The sequence below is a fragment of the Prorops nasuta genome, unplaced genomic scaffold (genome assembly GCF_024137725.1).
Source record: "Prorops nasuta isolate Cenicafe-Biocafe unplaced genomic scaffold, Cenicafe_Pnas_1.2 PNAS00053, whole genome shotgun sequence".
Lineage (NCBI taxonomy): Eukaryota > Metazoa > Arthropoda > Insecta > Hymenoptera > Bethylidae > Prorops > Prorops nasuta.
In genome coordinates, this window is record NW_027116850.1 from 726807 (window position 1) to 746786 (window position 19980).

The 19980-nt window shown below is 40.5% G+C and overlaps 1 protein-coding gene across 2 annotated transcripts in view; it reads right to left on the bottom strand.

Annotated features, from left to right (window-relative positions):
• Positions 1 to 17503, bottom strand: part of LOC136784358 (pleckstrin homology domain-containing family G member 5-like) — a 68127-nt gene extending 50624 nt beyond the window's left edge. The window contains exons 1-6 of one of the 2 annotated variants that reach the window (XM_066744955.1): positions 17446 to 17503; positions 15239 to 15576; positions 14594 to 15000; positions 8536 to 8623; positions 7604 to 7691; positions 2984 to 3080 (exon numbers count right to left, since the gene is read on the bottom strand). In XM_066744955.1, coding sequence (XP_066601052.1) covers positions 2984 to 3080; positions 7604 to 7691; positions 8536 to 8623; positions 14594 to 15000; positions 15239 to 15338 — 780 coding nt within the window. In that variant the 5' untranslated portion in view covers positions 15339 to 15576; positions 17446 to 17503. Of the gene's footprint in view, positions 1 to 2983; positions 3081 to 7603; positions 7692 to 8535; positions 8624 to 14593; positions 15001 to 15238; positions 16823 to 17445 lie in introns of those variants that run through there. The other variant, XM_066744956.1, reaches the window with a different exon arrangement.
• Positions 17504 to 19980: the final 2477 nt, after the last annotated feature.

Below are 19980 nucleotides of genomic sequence, written 5' to 3' on the forward strand. Positions count from 1 at the left end.
CACCAAAGGGTCATATATTTTAGGAACGTCGCAACGTATTAATCAAGCTTTTTCTACTTGTACCGAAATTTATTCCTCGCTTCTCTCCTTATATATATATATATATATGTAATTAATGAGAATTATTTGCAAATGTGTGTCAAGTGGTTGAAACACACAGAAAAAGAGTATTCTTTTAAGAGGAATTGTTTGTGAAAATCGTTTGGGAGGTTGTATACGTATATTTATCATGGATATTCTAAAATGATGAAGCATTATCGTTGAATGGTATTAAAGGGAGTAAATGAGAAATGTAATGTATGGAATTTGACAAAGGACATAATGGCAATCAGAAAAGCTATCAGAAACGAGATTATCCCATCTTCTTGCTGGCTAAGTAAACAAAAGCTGTTTTGGTAGACTGAAAGTGGTCATTTCCAGTGAGGCAGAAGAAATCAGGGAATAAAGCGGAAGTGGATCAAATTGGCTACAATTTCCTCCGTTCTCTCTCTTTCCTAGCATTTCCTCTTCCTCCCATTGCCTTTCTGCTTTCACCTTTCGAACGTCCTTTGTCCCTGTGTCGCTATTTCCGCCTATACTCCTCTTTTCACCAGAAATTTTCATATCTCGGATTGAAACGTTGTTAGCCGATGGACGTTTCGCTAAGCCAGCCTAAACCGACCAGCATCGACTGAAAATCAATTGGCAGCAGTGACAAACGCGAAACAAATTATTCTCTCGAGACAATGGGTATATCGTTTCCAGCGTTAATAACAAGCTTAGTGCGTTCCACGAGCAACAATAAAAAACACTCTCGAGTGTCCTTGGCGAATAGCATATCAGTTGCAATCGTGAATGCCCGAAATTTTGCACTTTTCGTCGTTTTAATGGTATCGTCAGTAGTACAGCTTTTATTATAGTCAGACAAATTATTTTTTCACAATTCTTCGATTCCAGCTTGTAACGCGATATTACACGAAACGCTATACATTTCACTAGTGTGTTTTTGGGTGGGAGGAGCTTACAAAGCCAGTGTGACCGGAAACTGCAAAGCTCTGGAAAGAGTTGAAAGCGAGAGGGTAGTGGCAAGAGGGTTGGGGCGACAAATCCATTTATTCTTCCTGCGAAGGTTGCAGGCTTGATTGCGGGAGTGTCGAGGGTTGAAAAATGGCGGGGTGGCAGGGTGGTAGAGGGTGCATACAGAACAGAATGGATAGAAAGAAAGTGGAGGATGCTGGAAATCAGTGTAGCACAGACCACGCAACAACGTCGAGAAACTCGAACAGGCACGAAAACGGAAGAATGGCTGTGAGAACAGGGATGCTTTCGTTTTAAGGGGGGGAGCACCCATCCATTAATTTCTTCATCGATCCTCCTCAACCTAGTCTTTTGATCAAATGGTACCCATTCGATACTCCCTTCCTCCTAGATTATCGTAAAAATCTTCTTTTAAAAACCCAGACTATCCTGATAAATATCTCTTGAAATATTATACAACATCTTTGCGTCATAAAAATCAGTTTTACGTCTGATCTCAGTCCAAAACAGTCGTACTACTTTAACGATCGATCTCCTTAGATCTTATTTCTTCATTTACGGTTAACGGATTGGCACGACTTATTCGTTCGCTCGATATTAAATACAGAATGATATTGATAATAGTATCGCAGTAACGAGGGAAGAAGGAAGAGGGGGGGGGGGTGAGTTATTGAAAATTAAGTCGCAAAGTCTGGCTTAGTTATTTCGGTCGAACGAGTTAATAAAGGGATCGACTGAGATATCTATAAGGAATGTGTCTTTAGCCTCGCCTCAAAGGAACCATAGTCAATGGTCGCTAAACTTTCTCTCTGCTACTCTCTTTCTTTACATCGCAGTGACATGAAAACCTACGTCAACGTTGAGGCACGCTCCTTTTATGCCCACTTTATTACGTCCGGCAAATATCCTACCAGACACGTTGACCCAGGCTAAAACCAACCCTCCATCCCCTTTTCATCAGCACTCTTAATTTATCACCTCTCATCCGATAAAAAAAAAATCAAAATATTTGCAATGAGAGCTCTACACTTGGCTTCTCCCTCGCTTTTCATTATCCCTTATTAAAAAGATTGGCAGAAAATCTTGCGAGAAATGTTTCTACAATTTAAATAAACTTTTCTCCTTTGTATCGATATACTCTTTTAAGTCGAAAGTTCATCGTTGTGAGAAAATTAAAAATATTTGCTTTGAGATGATTATTCTTAATGAAAAAGATGGCGAGGAGGCGTGGTTTAATCCTGGAAGAGGAGCAACGAGGATTTTTATGGAGTTCGTTCCAGTAAACGTGGCAAACTCAATTAATATAAGGGTTCATAATTAGGGAGATTCAGTTTAGCTGGGAACAAACGAATAAGAATAGAGTTTAAGGGGAGTTATGGAGGGGGAAAGATAATAGAAACCGTTGGAGCTGGAGCTGAGAGAAGATTTGCATTTCCACGTTTTCCCTTTCGCCATTTTCATTTGCCTCGTCCTTATTTTCTAGCCACTGCGAGCCGTATGCATGCATATATATTTCCGGTTTGCACGATCCTTCTGTGTCCGGAATACTGAGAACCAAACTTTATCTTCTTGATTCATTTGTCTACGCGTGTAAATATGCCCAGCGATTCTACCAAACCTTATAATAATTCTCACGAATGCTTATTATCCCACTTAAATTACTCACTTCCGCTCTAACACGATGTTCTCTCTCGGGAAAATTTAAAGGATCATTCAATTATTCAGGACTATAAAATTTTCAACTCTTCCATTTCACAAAGTTCCCATAAAATTATTATTACTTACGGTTTTACTGGGTCAACCGGAATAAATTATTAAGTAGAGGAACTCAGTGATAAAAAGCTAGTGGAAAACATGCATAATGAAGAATACACGTGAAATGGATGTAGGATCGTTCTCATTAAACTGGACGGAACGCAAGCATAAGCAAATAACAATTAAATGGATAATTGGCGTTATAACTCACCGAGTGCTTGGCGAAATGATGCCGGAGTAGCGAAAAATTTCGCGCACTGGCCCTCACGTTCCCCCATCCGTTTCTGACCTGTTGCTCTTTTCCATAACTGAAAGCATTAACACCACATAAGTTGATTTAAGCTGAGCAAAAAATAAAATCACGTTCAAGGTCATCCCGTCGGAAATTTTGATCAAGAACGTTTTAATTGCATCTCGATCGTACTTTAATTACGCTTTGGAAACTCTTTCATCATGGGGGATCAGCTCGGCAAGGAGGGAAGTGTAATTTAAAGCTGAGGTAACAAAAAATTTAATCATGACCTTTGACACTTTTGTCTCGCATTTTTCATTTCGAGCTATATCATTATTTATAACGTTTCAATCGAGCTTATTAAATTGTCTATGTTAGAGCAATTTTGAATCGCTGTGAAAAAGTTGCTCTGCACTTGCTCAACGGGGCTATAAAGTTAACGTATGAAAGTTAAAGTTGGAGCGAGAGAAAGCAGTATCAAGGCTGCAGGGGGGAAGATGGAAAAGTTTTCCGGAAGCAACGTCCCAATTTCCAATGAAGAGGACATTGCTTACAATGGACCAAGGGGCTGCCAAGCAACCAACTTTAAACTTTTACCACTGGCGTATACCTTTCATCGAGAATACCACGCATTTCCATTATCCTTCCTGCAAGGTCACGCTCTCTCCTCATCCTTTTTACAGCCCGAGCTCTCTACGCTTTTTTGCGCCACATCGATCGCAAAATCACTCCTCGACTTTCCCCATCTCGAGTTGAAAGAGATTCTGACGTGCAACGATGACAATTTTACAAAGGCAATTTTTTGCCATATTAATTCCGATCCAAAATGATAGACGCGATAATAAGCTCGATTAGGATTTTCCAGAGAATGCATTTTCCTCCAGCAGAAGCATTTTCCCTCGACGGGGAGGGAAAATGGAGCTTTCGAGATTCCTGATGGCTACCAGCAAAGTGTAGCTGGTAATTGAAACCATCGTGTATCCTTTGTCATCCACTTTCGTTAAAAAGTCGAATAACCATTGACGAGGAGCTTTAGAAATTTTTCTCGTAATTTTTCTACCAAAAATAGGACGTGCCTGGGTCAGGCGAGACGCGATGAGCGACGCCACGGAATAAGACGAGACTAATCTGCAAATGGATACAAAAGAGGGGTGTGAAAAAATAGTCACAGGACTTTCCGAGTATCCTTCGCTTCGCGTACTTTCAATATTGCGGAATACGTGTCAGCGCTCGCACGTTTCTTTTCGTCCGCCTTTTTCGACGGAGAACGCTTTTGCTAGAGGCGCGTAGATTAAAATATCATCAGTCTTTTTTTTCTACGTTTCTCACGTGGCCCCAGAGATTTTTTACTTTGTGCAAAGTGGAGTACGTTGATTATAGAGATTTCAGAATCGTGGATGAAATTGTTACATCAACGTAATTATCGTTTGTTTATTTATTAAATCTACGTAATTTTTCAACGTTGTAAAATTTGAGCGAGGAGCTCGAGCCTGTATCAGGACATTGCTCGTTAATCCTGCGGCAAAGCTGAAGAGTTTTATGGCTGGTGGTTGTCACAGCAGCAGGGAAGAAAGGTCGGATTGTCGAGAATAATGAAGTGGGATTTCGCTGACGAATCGACTGGAAAAATTTTGCAAGCTCACTGAGCTTTTGTACAGCCAGAAAATCCGCGAACACATCCGGCTAAAGCTCTCAAATCCAAGTATCAGCTGAAACGTATAATGTAACATCCCCCTCCACTCTCCCAAAATAAAAATTACCCTTTGAAAAATTATAGAAGACTTTGCAAAAAGACACGCAAATAACGAGATTCAATTAAATTCAATCGAATCTACAGAGGGGCAAATTATATAACAAAAAATTATTATCGGGAAGATTTAAGCTCCTTGTTAATAAAAGAACGTGTAGTAATATTTAATAACGAGATACGGTTTAAATATTTATGAGATTAAGCGAAGCTCTGACCAACTTGTTGCTGTATAATAAAAAAAATTATTCCGCACAATTAAAGCTCGGTATCATTTTCCAATAATAGCCGGAGGGTCCGGTCTTTTTCTACTTGACGCGAAACGCGCAGGGATAAAGGGAGCAATTTCCGGGTCACGCGAATAGTTTCGGTGAGAGGACGAGCCCATTAAAAGTTGAGGATCTTTTTAGGTGAATTTCCCGGCCGGTTTTTGCCGTCCACCGCCAGTTTCGCTGGAATGACGGTAGGGAAAAAGCCTTCATATGAGCTCTCCAAGTGGGTGGAGGAGGACGCGCGAACGGACCTGAAAGCTCGATTAACCTATTGTCGTTTGCACGCCTACCAAACCTGTTTATATCCTCTTTCCCAACCATCCTTTTCCTCCCCTAGTCGTGAAATTCTGCCCTATCGCAAAAATTCCCTCCGAAACCTGCGTTATCCTTGAAAATCTATAGCGTTTCTTAGAATCCGTACCCGTCTGACTTATGCTCGTCATTTCCACTATTCTCCAATTTCTTTCAATCCAACCCATTCTCCAGTCGTATAAGTCCCCCCCCCCCCCGTCACTCGATCTTGTAGAACAAAGTTCGAAAGCTCCATTCTTCGAGAGCTTTCGACCATCCAATCTTTTTGTCTCGGTATGGAAAAAAAGCTGGGCTCGGTTTCAAAAAAATTACAGAGGCTTGTGAGAAACGCGAGTACGCGTCCCGTCGTTTTGTTAATCAAGTCATTAATTACAATATCCGTTGATCCACGTGCATCGAGGGCTGAGCAAATGCAACGTTGACCATGCGTGTTATTTCAACTATTAATCATCCTCGAAACTCGCCAATAATACGCGCGAAATTACTCGATGCTTGCGAATCTAGAGGAGTAGCATGGAAAAGCACTCCCGTGCTTGTAAAATAATTCGGTGTGAAAAAAGGGAGAAAGCTTCACGGGGGATAACACCCTTAAATCCTTCGAGCTTTCGGGACAAGATAGAATTCACTGGCCTATCGTTCTTCGTCCAGTCCTGATTTGTAACTCCCACCCACCGCTGACCGTTCACACAGGTTTTCACTCCCACGCGTAATTTATTATCTCCTGGATAAACAAGACTCCCCCCCCCCCCCTATACACGACTCTTGACACCTTCACGAGCTTACCAAGATACACCGTCCCACCTTGATCGCGAAAGCGATTCGATTTCATTACAGCATCACATGCACATTTTTCACGTGGAATATTTTACATTTACATTGAATCTTCCGCTGATCAATTTCCAATATTTCCATAAATTCAGTCGACATTATCCGAAATTGGCGAGAGGATGGAAAAGAGGAAAACATGGAGTGGGTGTAGCCGGTGGAAAAAGTTTATCGAATGTCTGACCAACGACTGGTTTATATCCCTTTGTTCAGCGGAGCATCTGGAAAAAAGCTTGCACTGCTCGACGCGTTTCACGTATCGGATAATGGAAAATTAATGATAACGGTATATTTTTCTTCTTCCTTTTCCTTTTCTTTTTATATATAACGAATATTTATTGCAAGCTTACCAAAGCTCCCTTTTAATTCCTCCCATTAATACATATATGTATATATATCGACTTGATCACTTTAAAGTTTAAATTTACACACGAAACTATTTATGCTATTTGGAACGGCTTTGGCAAACAATGAGGAAATTAAATCGATACATTGTTCAAGGTAAATGTACTCTTTGTTCATAAACAACTACCCACGAAATTTAGCTGACCAAAGATCGTCGAGAGTAGAATATTCGCTGTTATTAAAAATATATTGTTATAAACATTCTGCAAATTAATTTTTTTAATTATTAGAGACAAAGTTTTTCGCTGTACCGAGTCTCTGCGAAAATTGAACGTTGTTTTCCCAGCTAATCTATGCCACTTTGCTATTTTTTGCTAAACTCACCAACCACGGTAAATTAAAACGCGAAGGCTCGTCCTATACAAGCGAGCACTTAATTTTATACATAAAAATTTATTCTCGCGTGCAATTTGTCGGAGAATTTATTAATCGTCGCTGGCAGAATTGATTAATTCGCTTCGATGGGCCAATCGGATTAGACGCTAATTGAAATTTGTCTCGCGAGTCTTTATATATAGTGGGGGAAGAAAAATGGATCGAGTATTAATGGGAATGGTGTCGGGATTCGTGATTCGTTTTACATATCAGGGGAGACGAAGAATGAAGTTGAGTTAAAAATTCCAACAGAATTCGTCGGTCAGGACCGTTTGATAAAATTCGATTGTGGAATAACTGAGGGATGATTAATTTCAGAAAATGTTTTAAATTCGTGGAAAATTGGAAATGCGGTGTAATTGATGCAACGTGAGCGATTCGGTTGTTAGATTTGAATTGATCGACTGATAGGAGGGGGGGGGGGGGGGGGAGGGTGTACAGTGGGAGGGGAACGGAAGCAGGAATGTTATAGCACGTTTTAATCGACATTGAAAATTTATTCACTGCGAAGTTATCACTCTCGTCAAAGGTACAAAATTTGTGTAAAATTGGAAATGTAACTTAATCGAGCCATGGCTGTTAGATTTGAATTGATCGCTCGAAGGGTGGTCCAATGGGATGGAATGGGTGGTGCGTTTTAACAGACATTGAAAATTTACTCACTGCAAGCTCGGCAAGTTATCATTCTCGTCAATGGTGGCACGTGTGAGTGCCGGTAGACTACTGGCAGCGCAAGGAGGATTACTGAGATCTGCAAGCAAAAACAAAAAACAGAGCGATTATAACGACTGAAAATATAAATGCCAGATTAGCGCTTTAATCAAAAGAAATTCTTGCAACATTCGTTACGAGGGATGTTTTCAGGTTCGGTGAAAAAAAAAATTTGTAAATAGATATAAATTTGTACACTACGCGCTACAGCCAATATATATATATATTTTTTTTGGGAGGGGGATGGTTTAGTTAAAGGGATTAGCTCGGGTTAAGCTCGGCGAATGAGCTTGCCGAGGTTTCTATACGCGCTAATATAAAAAGTGAAAAAAATTGTCGAGACATCCGCAAATCCCGAGGGATAGGAAGAATTAAGCCAATCGTTCATTTCAGCCTGTTCACCGGATCGCGACACAACGCGACAACCACAAAGATTTACGGGCTACGATATTTTCCTTTTTTCCCCTAGCCGGGACATAAATTCACTGGAAATGGGTCAATACTCTCGCGATTGACTGGCGATAGACAGAGCCAATTCTCCCTGGTACAATTTTCTCCAAACTACAAGGAAATCCAAAATTGCGACGAAGGACGTTCATCTCGAAAGGGAAATTGCCTTTAGGATCAAATCAGTCATAAAGGTTAGGATTCCTCAAAAGTATCGCTGTGCTCTGTTTATACTACTAGCTGTCTCACAGAACAAGCACCCCAAGAGTTCCCACGAAAAAAAAAGAGAGAGAATAATTTTCCAAAGGACCCCGTACATTGTAATCACCCTCTATAGAGATGGGAGGATTCGTCTGACCAATGATTAGTTTTTCTACTTGCTGGATGATCGGGTCGCGATAAAAATGCAATTAGAGTGCTATTGTGTGTAGAATTACCTATGGAGGAGTCATAGCAATCGCTGTGTCGTTGGCAGAGGGGTGGTTTTCCAGCGAGGGTGTTCGCCCTTCTTCTGGAGCCGGTGACCTGCAAAAAGGAACAACAGATAAAGCATAAATCCCGTTAGGTCGAGTCACGCTGTGTCGGATGGGAAATCGGCCCACCCTCGGAACACGAAAATTATCCCTCGAGTGCATAGGGGATGAGGGATAGGCGTGGGGTTGCCAAGAGACATCGTTACACTCGATAAACGATCCTCGAACATTGCCAAAGTCTCGCTATGCTTCCTCCATAAAAGAGAGATTCGCCGGATACCAAAAATCTCCTCTCGCTGGCCTCCAATTATAATTCCACTCCATCTCTCCGATCACTCGTGAAAACTATCCCGTACCATCGCGTGTGATTTTTCTGGCAAAAGCGAAAAGAAAAAAAGCAACGAAATGTGAAAAATACGAGTGTGTGTGTGTGTGTGTGTGTTTTTTTCTGTTAAATTATTGATTCCTGCAGGGGAAATAAATTCTCTGGTTAATCGTAGCTACGTTTATGGCATTGATAGATGTGCTTTAATATTTATAAATGGGCGAGTTGTGCTTTCCTCTTTTATCAGCGCATGAGAACGGAATTTATTTCTGCCTCGTTGGATTCTCGCTTGTCACGAGCTGATAAGGCTCGTAAGTGTAGCTTGATATTCATTCGTGGCAAGTGTGCGATCGTTCTCTTCTTATCTAATATTCGAGAGAGATCGCGACGTTGCGTTTTTGCAATACACAATTGGCTAGGAGCGTTTGTCTGATTTCGTATACATGTGTGTGTGAGTGGGTGTTTGCATGGGTGTGTTAAATGGGTCAGTGGAGCGCGTCGTTTATGGCCTAGGCGTCTTCTCGCTCTGAAACGCTTGCCATTAGAGTTTAAGGAACAAGCGCTAAGGAACACGTAGAGATCTCGAGGAAAAGAAACACGTGGCAGTGCTGCAAACGACTTTACATCTCTGGACGGAATGGGAGACTCAAGCTGGTGCTAAGCTCTATCCTTTATCGCATCTTAAAGCCACAAGATAAAAACTGTCTCGCGTAACATTAACTTTTAGAGTTCCTCCAGATTTTTACGATTCATCCAAATTTTTCAATAGGGTGTTTTACCATCTCTGCAGGATATTCTGGAAAATGTCTGCTGGAATCTCTCTCTCTCTCTCTCTCTCTCGTGTATTTTATTTTTCCTCGAACAATATCAAAACCAATGTTTGACTTGTTAACAAACTCTCGTGTAACGTTCATTTGGAAACTTCTATATAAAAAATATATATTTTTACCCTTCCTCCAAATTACCTAACGGAGCGTTCTTATCTTTACTGAATATCCTGGGAAATTAGTATTTTAATTAAATGTATGTTATCCTATTTAAAATCGCTCAAGACTATTATTTGATCATTTCATATTACGCGATCTGTAATTTTGTGGTTGACGCGAGATTCGATGGCATTCACACTCGGTATTCGAATCTATTTCGAGCTAAAGTATATTGTTAATTAGCAGGGAATATACCGTGAATATAAAAATAAAGCGAAACAAAACTTTAAACGAAGCGACCGTTCGATCGTGGAAAATGAGCTGGGAATTATTTTCCAGTGATTCGAAAACTCTGTTATTAATCAAAAGAGAAAAATTCAACGTTGCTAAATTATCTCGCAGGCATTAAGTGTGTTTTCACCAGATGGATTTACACTCTGTACTATGTTCGATGATTGCACTCGAAATCCAATTTAAGCGGGTTGACTAACTATAATTAACGAAATGTGTTCCAGTTGAGCATTAATTAGAATAATAATGACGAATGTGAATAAAGCTGTGACAGCTGCGAATAAATAAGCTCAAAGGAGTCTTATTAATTATTGATGCAGCTTCTCCTAGCGTCGACCTTGAATTATTCTGCTTTTTCTTCGCATATAAGAGCAGGAAAGGATAGGGGTGGAGACGTGACGTGACAGAATCGAATAAAGCCTCTGTTATTCCTTCTGGATCAATTAAACGAACCTTTCGACTCTCCTCCTTTCATTTTTCGTCATCAGCGTAACCTATTTTCGCGCGAAACTCGACGTTTCGATCGATAGACCAATAAACTTCAATAAGAAACAACGTTTTTCCTGTCAGTCCATGCTGCAATGAATAATTTCACCTCCACTCTATCCAGGAAGACATCCTTTCATTAACATCGACCAAAAATCCATATTCCAATTTTCTCTTCAGAATTCACCAAACCTTTGCGAAATAATATCTTTTCTCAAATTTATCTGGCACGTAAAATTATGAATATTTAGTAGGTTGTAAATGTTAAAATTTGAGAAATATAATGGAAGCTTATCTGGTATTCCACTAATAAGTGTAATTTTATTCCTGCGCGTTGTACGAAATTAAATAAAGTAATATTTATAGTATAAAAAATTTAAAATGCTAACGCGCGTATCATGAATCTAAATATAAGATGGAAATAAAAGTAGCTAACGCAGACGGATAGCTGGCGCCCCAAGCTCACCCCACGAAAGCTTCTGAAGCTTCTAAAATCAATCTGCTGATTGTGCAAGTGAATTACTCGCTGAGAAAATTACGTATGATTGAAATTACAAGACACAAATCCGATGGAAATCTGCGCATTTAATTATTTTATTTCAAGGGGAAAAAGTTTCTTTTCTCCAACAGGACCAAAATATTCCAGAAAAAATATTTTTTTTTTCACAACAAACGAGACCAAATTGATTAAAAAGCTCAAGTAACGCGAGCTTTGCGGAGAATTGGGAAAATCTTGAAGCGACTTAGCAGTGGAAATATGCGAATCTTCGGGAAAGAACGTTTTAATCCATGGACTAGTGGCCATTTGGCATGAGAAAATTGAATGGAAAAACTGAACGTTGCGAGAGTATGACAATTCTATTTGAAGTTTCATTTAAATTTTATGATATCACTGGCACGATCTTATTTTCCAGTCGATTTCTCCTCGGAATTCAAAAGTTTCTTCGATTTTATCTCACAAAGACCTCCTAAGTATGTAAAATAAAACGAAAGTTTGACATGGATCCTAACGGAGCTTTAATTTTCATAATTCTCCTACAAAGGATCCCCTTATATCTAAAATTATACAAATCGTCATAAACGTCTGAACCATTTCGAAACTTTAACTATTCTTTCTTTCAAAGAACAAACACGAAGAACAATATCAAATTCCAAGAAGCACCAGTCGTGGAATTAATATTCTCAACTGTACAATTCACTGGAAAAAAAGTCAACGTTTCTATACGTTTCAATTCTGGAAAGTATTCGAAAAGCAGACTTTCTACAACTCTTTGTATTAATTTCTATGTTGCATGAAAAATACGGAAATAGTCATATATAAGACAAAAATCAGGGAAACAGCGAAGAGTTTAAAACTGAATGGACCGTATTAAGCATCGTGAAAATTATCTCACGTAATCAGCTTGTTTAGCACGAGCTTAACTCGTTCGTACCTCTTCATCTCGCGAGCTTCTGCTACTCTTCCCTGGCTTGAGAAAGCTCCCTATGCAAGCTCATTCTGCAAAGCTTCGTTGTTTCGCGCGAACGTATACTTTCCCCATTCATGCATATACCACCAAAGGTAACCAGCAGAGGCAGCACGAAAAAAAAAATCTCAAAACTCTTGAAATGAAAAAAATTCTGTGTACACTAAAAAAACTGCTTATAGGGAAGAACTTGAAAAGATCAAAATTAGCGCAAATTTTAAACATTTCGCTATTTTGCAGAATTGACAGGTGAGTCATAATTATCCGTCAGTGTGGAAAATAAAAACATGCAGAAATGGAGAAGCTTGTGCTTTCGCTTTTAAGGGTAAAAATAAGCTTTAGTGGATGGGAAGACGCATGTATATGTATTTTTCAGTGTGTGTGCGAACACACACTTGGGAGAAGAAATTTTGACGTTGCAGTAGCAGTAAGATACACGGTACGCCCACGAAACTGCATGCATTTGCAGGTTGCGTGGGTGGATAAACCTGCGAGTGAAGGCAGAGAACTCGATATAGTATTCCACGGCGCAATAAAGCAAGAAAAACTCATTCGGCAAAAGCAGATAAACCCGCGCGATATTTAACTCAATTTCTCCTCCTCACCTGTAACACTTGGAAAGTATTTTAATTACAAACGAATGTTTCGCCGTTTGTTACAACGAAACGTTAAATAATTGCCATGATAGATTTTGTTTCGTTGCATTTGGATGAATTCAATTAAGTTAGATTAATTTAAGTTTGCTCATAGATTTATTCTAGCCTGTGCATTCATTATTGCGTTCTTTATGAATAAATTTGAGCCAATTCATATATGTGTAGCACGTGGAATTTAAACAATTATTTTTTAAAAGAGTTTTTCGTTTTGGCTAATATCTTTCGATTGATTGATAAGCTGGCTGGTAACGAGTGGAATTCCTCGCTGAGAGGTAGATGAGACAGATGAAAGAGCAAGATCGATAAGACCCATTAGAGGAAAAATTATCGCGAGTCTGGGTAATATTTCGAAATTTGACGTTAAAATTTAACGTTAAGGAAGCTTCCGGTGTAATGCACTTGGGTATAGCTATCTCGTTCATCAACTGGAAATTTTTATCTCGTTTAATTCACTTTTTATTCCCTGCACCACCGAGGCTAACATTTTTCTCTCCCCCTACAATTGCTAAATCGACAAAATGAACTTCTACCTCCAATTTGCAAATTTTAAGTACGAATTTTAAGCTAATTGTAAGCTCGCGATGCAGTGCCCATAATTAGCTGAAAAATGATAATTTCCTGAAATTGCACGAAACATATTTTTACGATTAAATTAATCGCACGAATAATTACGATTGAGGTACGTGTTTACGGTCGAATATTTAAACGCGACAAATTAATTAGAGTAGATTACAAATTTCCACGATTTAATTATAAAACACTGAATATCGCGAATCAAATTTGCAGTTATTAGTAAACCTGTCGTCGTTGCGAGGGATGTTCTTTGACTACAGTTTCTCCATTTCTCTGCCCCCGATACACGTCTCGTGTGATGATAGGGGAAAGGGGGGAGGCATCGATACAAATTCTCGTTGCGAGAAACGTTCGATACGCGGAAAGTTCGATGGAACCGGAAGAAAATTTTGCAAAACTATTACTCAAACAGCTGTACTATACGTGGCCCGTATATCTCGGAGAAAGAAATTTATCGTTACTGTGGGCAAGTAGAAAAACCCACGCTCACTTGCACATTCTCGAAACGACTATCTATCGCGTCAATAGTGACGTAGTTCTTTGAAGGTCCGGAGTAACATCACCCAGATTTCGATAAAAACAAATAAAATTCCGGTGTCAAAATCTTTCTCTTTATTTCTTGCAAAAAAAAACACACACACATAATTTCCATATATGTTTTCATCAGTTTTATCAATGTTTTCATTTGCAAAGTGTCTTCGTCCAAGGAAAAAGATACCTTGGCAAAAAGTAGTGGAATTACAGCGTGAGACTTTGCAGCTGTTTGGCCAATAAACTGGTCAAGTGCGAGGCGAGTTTGGCGGTTCGTAAAAGTTGAATTTTATCGCACCGATGGTGTTGCCATCGAAAGTTTCCGGCTGGAAATGCCAGCAATGCGATTTGCGCCCGGCAAACTTCACGCGTTCCGTGTGCCGGCGGCTCTCGAATTCCGCGATTAAGGGGGTCGTGGAGTTGCCTTAACGCGATCCCTTTATGTCCCGGGAGACTGTATCAACAGTGGTTCGGCCAATTCCGACGAGGAACGTTGCTCCAGCAAGAAAATCCAAACGACCCTAAACTTTATCGGGGAACCCCTTAACGCTATGTGCGAACGTTGGAGAAGAAAAAAACCCCTTGAAATGAAATAAAAAAATACTCGTCGAATAAAATCTGCTCTCATTCGATTAAAAACAGTCAAACCCTTCGCAATTTTTAGTAGCAAAAAAAAAATAATTAATAGAAAATAATATTCAAACTCCGAAACAAAATAATATTGTCAAGGTCATACGCGAAAAAGAAAAGAAAGAATAATTTTCTTACATCCTTCTCCACAAGACTGTAGGTTCTGTAGATTTGTTTTCCGGAATAAGGATCCACGTGTGACGTTGGGTCGCGAGGCGTCTCCTGATTGGTCGAATGGTCCTCGTCCTCCGCCAGGGAGCCGAGGCTGTTGTACCATTGAACACTGGTGGTTCGATAGGGTTTGAGAGGCTCGTGACCGCGGTTGAGGTCCTTGCTGAAGCTGAGGCTTCTCCTGATCGGCTGCAGACTGCGATTTATCGCCGCCGGTAATTCAGCGCCCGTCTTTATCAACGCGCCAAATTTCCGACGGAGCGAAGCCCGCCTCTCGAGCTTTTCCTGCGCGGGTTCCTCGTCGCAGCACCGATCAGCAGCCACGCACATCGACCTCCTCCTCGAGTTCCCCCTCGTCAAGCCCCCGTGGGACTCTAAAAAAGCCTCCCTCATTACGAAAACATCCCCTTTCACTGCGCCCCAACCAAAAATCCCAACCTAACCTCCAGCAGCAGCGCGACAGTCATCTCTTCGCACTTCCGGTCTGACGGAAAGATGTATGAAAAAAATCCCGTCGACTGCCGCGAGGTTACAGATTTTTGGCGGGCAAAATAGCTGAAATATCTCGTTAATCGAACGAAAGAGTAATTTTCCAAGCGATATCGCACACACCTGATTCGCTCTTGGACTGCTTGGCTTGCGCCTTTGCGGCTTCCTCGCTTCTCTTCGCCGATTTTTTCGGACTCTTCTTAGCGTCCTTCCTCAACGTCATGACGATAGAAAGGGCTTTGGACTTTCTCGGGCTTCGAACCGTTTACAGTTTCACGCACGATCGACTCTCCACGATACTCCTATCCAGTTTTCCGCATCGGTGCAGTATAATCTTATCGCGTGGCTCGCTTGTTTAAACAATTTCAATTTTCGTGAGGCTCCGAGTGGAGGATTCCTCGCACCGCCGCAAGTATCGATCCTCGCTTAAGGCAGCATCTGATTTGCAAGAGTCTCATCCTCTTCGGCAGAGAAACCAGCCACTTGACATTTTACTCTCTCTCTCTCTCTCTCTCTCTCTCTCTCTCTCTCTCTCTCTCTCACCCAACTATATACATATATATATATATATATATATATATATATATATATACACTCAAACTTTTCTCCGCCTCGTCGAACGTACGTCGTGTTATGGGCAAGGACAAGGGGATTGTATTTACAGAGACGAGGAGGTAAAATTTCTTGCGAGGATATTGGAATTAAATTGGTCCACACTCCGGAAGCCACCGAAGCTTACTCGGACCGGATAAGTCGTCGCTAACGAGTGGCATCCGCCACATGATTCTATAATCCACTTTCGAGGCTGGTAAGCCATGCGCTATCACTGCAAACAGAAACTCCGGTGCACGATAAACAATCGTACCTCTCGATTCTCTCGCGATAAATTCACTTTCTGGAAGTCGGTGTATACTTTGTATTTGCCGAGCTATAATTATCGCAACACCTCATCATCGCCAGCGTTACATTTGTCGCACCACCAACACACATTCCTCCTCTCGCATTAATCACGCGATAAACAATTCTTTTCCTATTACACCACTCGCTCCTTATTCTCCTCCAAATTAATCGATTTCATCGAAATCATTCGAATTTCCTTCTGCAGCACTCGGCACTCGCGCACACTTGCTCCTCGAATTCCTCGAAGCGTTCGTTAAAAATTCTTCTTTATTTTTCACTTTTTTCTGTAAATATATATAAATTATATTTTGTACGAATATAAGGTACAATTGGAACTCGGTGGTCCGTTTGGTTGACTTTAAATTTTTGCAGAATCACGAGCACTGCGCTGGAACGGCAATTATTTGTCGCTAATAAATTATTGTTACAGTCCTCGGTTTATTTTTTAACGTTAATTATATTCCGTATGTAGGAACGGTTGAAACTCGTGGCGGTACATTAGGTTGACTCGCAAAATTACACAGAGTCGCGAGCACTTTACCGAAACGGTACTTATTTGTCACTAATAAATTATTGTTCTAGGCTACTGTCGTATAGTCGTTGACTATCGCGACGTTGCGTTATTTCGATAAGTTGTTATCGCTGCACCGTGGATTAACTATAATCGAAAATATATCGTCAGTCGCATCTTTTCTCAGCAATATATGCGATAAGCAGTGGAATGTCACATGCGCTCAATAATGTTAAAGCACTTTATCTCCTGCTTGAAAAATAAATAAATAATAACGTGAGCAAACAGCTATAAATTTTGGAATAAAAAAAGTACATGCAAAAACTAAAATCCACCCTTAAAAACATTGAAGAGAGCAGAAGACAACATTGAAAAGTGGGTCAATTTTCAAAGTGTACATCTACGAATTTTTTGCACAAATTTATATAATCGATGTTTAATTAATTCGTTCGATTTGCGGTTGGAACTTCTTATCGCGACGTATTTATCGAGGTTGGAGACTAAGTAATTGGTTTCTTGGAAGGGGGAGGTAGGGGGGGGGGATTCATCGGGAGGAAAAATTCGGTGGAATGTATAAAAAATGAAACATCTGTCGGAGAAGTGGATTGGGAGAGTAATTACGACATTGAGTTCCGCAAACTTGTAACATTCTGCAAAATCGCGACCTTGGGAGTGAGTGGGAGTTACCGGAAGTTGCAGTGGGAGTTTGAAAATTTTGATAGTCACGTTCGACGTCCATAAAGTGTCAATCGACTTTTCGCTTTCGACAGCAGAGGGAGAGAGAGAGGGTTATGATATCGTAAAGAGAGATAAAGGAGAGAATTATGCGAATGGCGACAAGTAGTTGGACGGAAGTTACGAGAGTTTAACGTGGTAGCTAATGGAAGATGAACGGATAGTCGAATCGATGGATAGGTACCCACGTATAACGCGTGCCTGGAAAGATATCTGTGGTGGAGAGCTACTGCTTTCGGTTTTTACTGCTGGGGAGGTAAGGAGGAAGAGAGGGAACGTGTGTGTGTGTGTGTGTGTGTGTGTGTGTGTGTCATGAGTTTAGAGTAAGAGCTTGTTGAGAAGAGTGTGTTGGAGGAGGTGTGAGGGAGGGGGAGTCTTGTGCTGACCATACTAAAGAAAAAGAGAGAGATAGAGTGAGAGAGAAGAAAAGCAAGGGTAAGTAATAGACGTAATAACGATAGAAAAAGAAAGAGTTTTAAAGGATCTTTCCCCAACCAACACACGTGGGCAAAGAAAAATTTCCAACAACTTGTAGTTGAGCGGTGTAAAGTGGTACAAGGATGCCATTACAATTTGATCTTGAAACGTGCAATACTGGCTTGAAATCAAAGCGAGAATGGCCAGAGAGAGAGAGAGAGAGAGAGAGAGAGAGAGACAAAGTCTCGAGTCGCTTAAGGTTCAATGAGCACGATCGTAAAGGATTTGACAAAAAAAGAAAAGCAAAGTTTGATTTTCCTCTGATGCAATTTTTCCATCTTAATCTCCTCCTCATCAGTCACAACAGTCTTCCAGTCATTTTTTGCAATTGCGTTAAATCAAAAAACTATCGAGTGTATTTGTTCCGATGATATAACGATTTAGCTTCTAATTTCTTGTCACGAAAGGCCACACTTCCGGTTTTCTTCAATTTTTCCAAAAATTCCTCGTAAAGTTAACGATGGCTTTCGGAAGGTATAAAGATAGACTAACAAGCATAAAAGAGTGACAGAAGTCACGTGACGCTTGTCACGTTTAACAGTACGATAAGTGGATTGGGAAAGAATTAGGGTGATTGGCCACAATTGAGACGTTAGGCCGTGTTAAGAGACACGTGTATCGTAGACAATGGCAGACACATGTGGAAGAATAATAAGAAAGAAATTGCAATAAAATTTTAACGATGAGTATATCGATGGAATTATACTCAAAACTTAAAAACTGTTCAATTGGAAACTTCCCGTTGGCTGAACCACGCAAAAATAGTCCCCATCGATTAACATTGCTGGAACGATTCACAGATTTGATTAAAGTCCGCATTAACAACAATGTGATAAACACGCATGACTCGTTAAATTAGTTTGTAAACATAAACTGTATTTTCATGAGATAAGAAGTAAGCGATTGAGTCGTTTGAAAATAGTGCGCATAGTGCCAGGAACGTTTCTAGAACGTGGCAATTTAGCAAGTTGGTTCTTGGAACGTTCCAGGAACATTCCTGACACGATGCATCGTTAAATTTGGAAAAATAATAAAATTTTACTAGAAAAAAATATCCCAGCCATGCGAAGTCTTCCATTTTGCAACGAGTAAGCCGATCGAGATGTATAATAAGAAGGAATTGAATAACAGAATCAGTTTCTCTCGCGTTATCGGAATAACAAAGGACCACTGGACTATTTTTAGCAGCTAGCCTACACGCGACTCACTTTTTCCTTTATTCACTCTCTCTCTCTCTCTCTCTCTCTCTCTCTCTCTCTCCCTCTCTCTCCTCGAATAGTCCATCTTTTCATCGACAAACAAATATGCACGAAAAATAATGTCGCGACGGACTTTGGCCCTCGTACATCCGTGAGCAAGCGCGTTCCGGGGACTAATGACAAATGGATAATCATTCTACGGCGAATAAAAGGCTCCGTGCGCAAAGCCACGCTGTTAGAGATACAGCCAATGCGCTCGCATACAGCTTGCTATTCGACGCCGGTAATCTGTAAATATTTACACTCGATGTACCTCTTCTCCCCACCCCGATGCTTCGCCCTTATTACACTCTCTCACGGAGCTCGAGTCCCCCGAATTCACGAAAGCGCACCGTAAAGAATCGTAAATAAACAAGGACGACGGAGAATAAAGTGGAAATGAAATTTCATCGGTGTATCGAAGTTCGCCACTATTTACCGATAAGGACGATGTACTATATATTATTAACCGAGTAAACAAATATCAGCACAATTGGTAGATTATCGTCGAGTTAAGAAGCTGCCTGTTAGCTTTATTGTTTCAACCTTTGGCTATAAGCGGTCGCTTAATTATCACAGTTGCTCGGTTAATTATCAGTAAAAAAACACAGCGTTTATCAAGATCATAAATATCTCTCGTAATCCGACACGGAAAGTCACTATTGCGAGAGTCTTCGAGCGTACGACGGTCTCTCATCGATTTCATAAATTCCTCATTTTTTCTTCAGCATTGAAGAAAAGTTAACTTTTTGTCAACAAAAAAAAAATTAAAGGTCGCGTGTTGTTTTTTTGCGAGGAGGCATGGGGTCTTCCCACGCAGTTTTTTCTTTAGGTTGTGGAGAACAAGCGGTGGTCAGGGGTGGGGCTTGAAATTCGATCAAGTTTCGGTTCGATTACGTGCACGGGTCGTTTCTTCGTGGTAGTGATGCCCTGTGATGCATCGCGGGAAGTGTTACGAGTGCGACGTTGTCGTATCGACCGCGGAAACCTCGACATTTGCCACT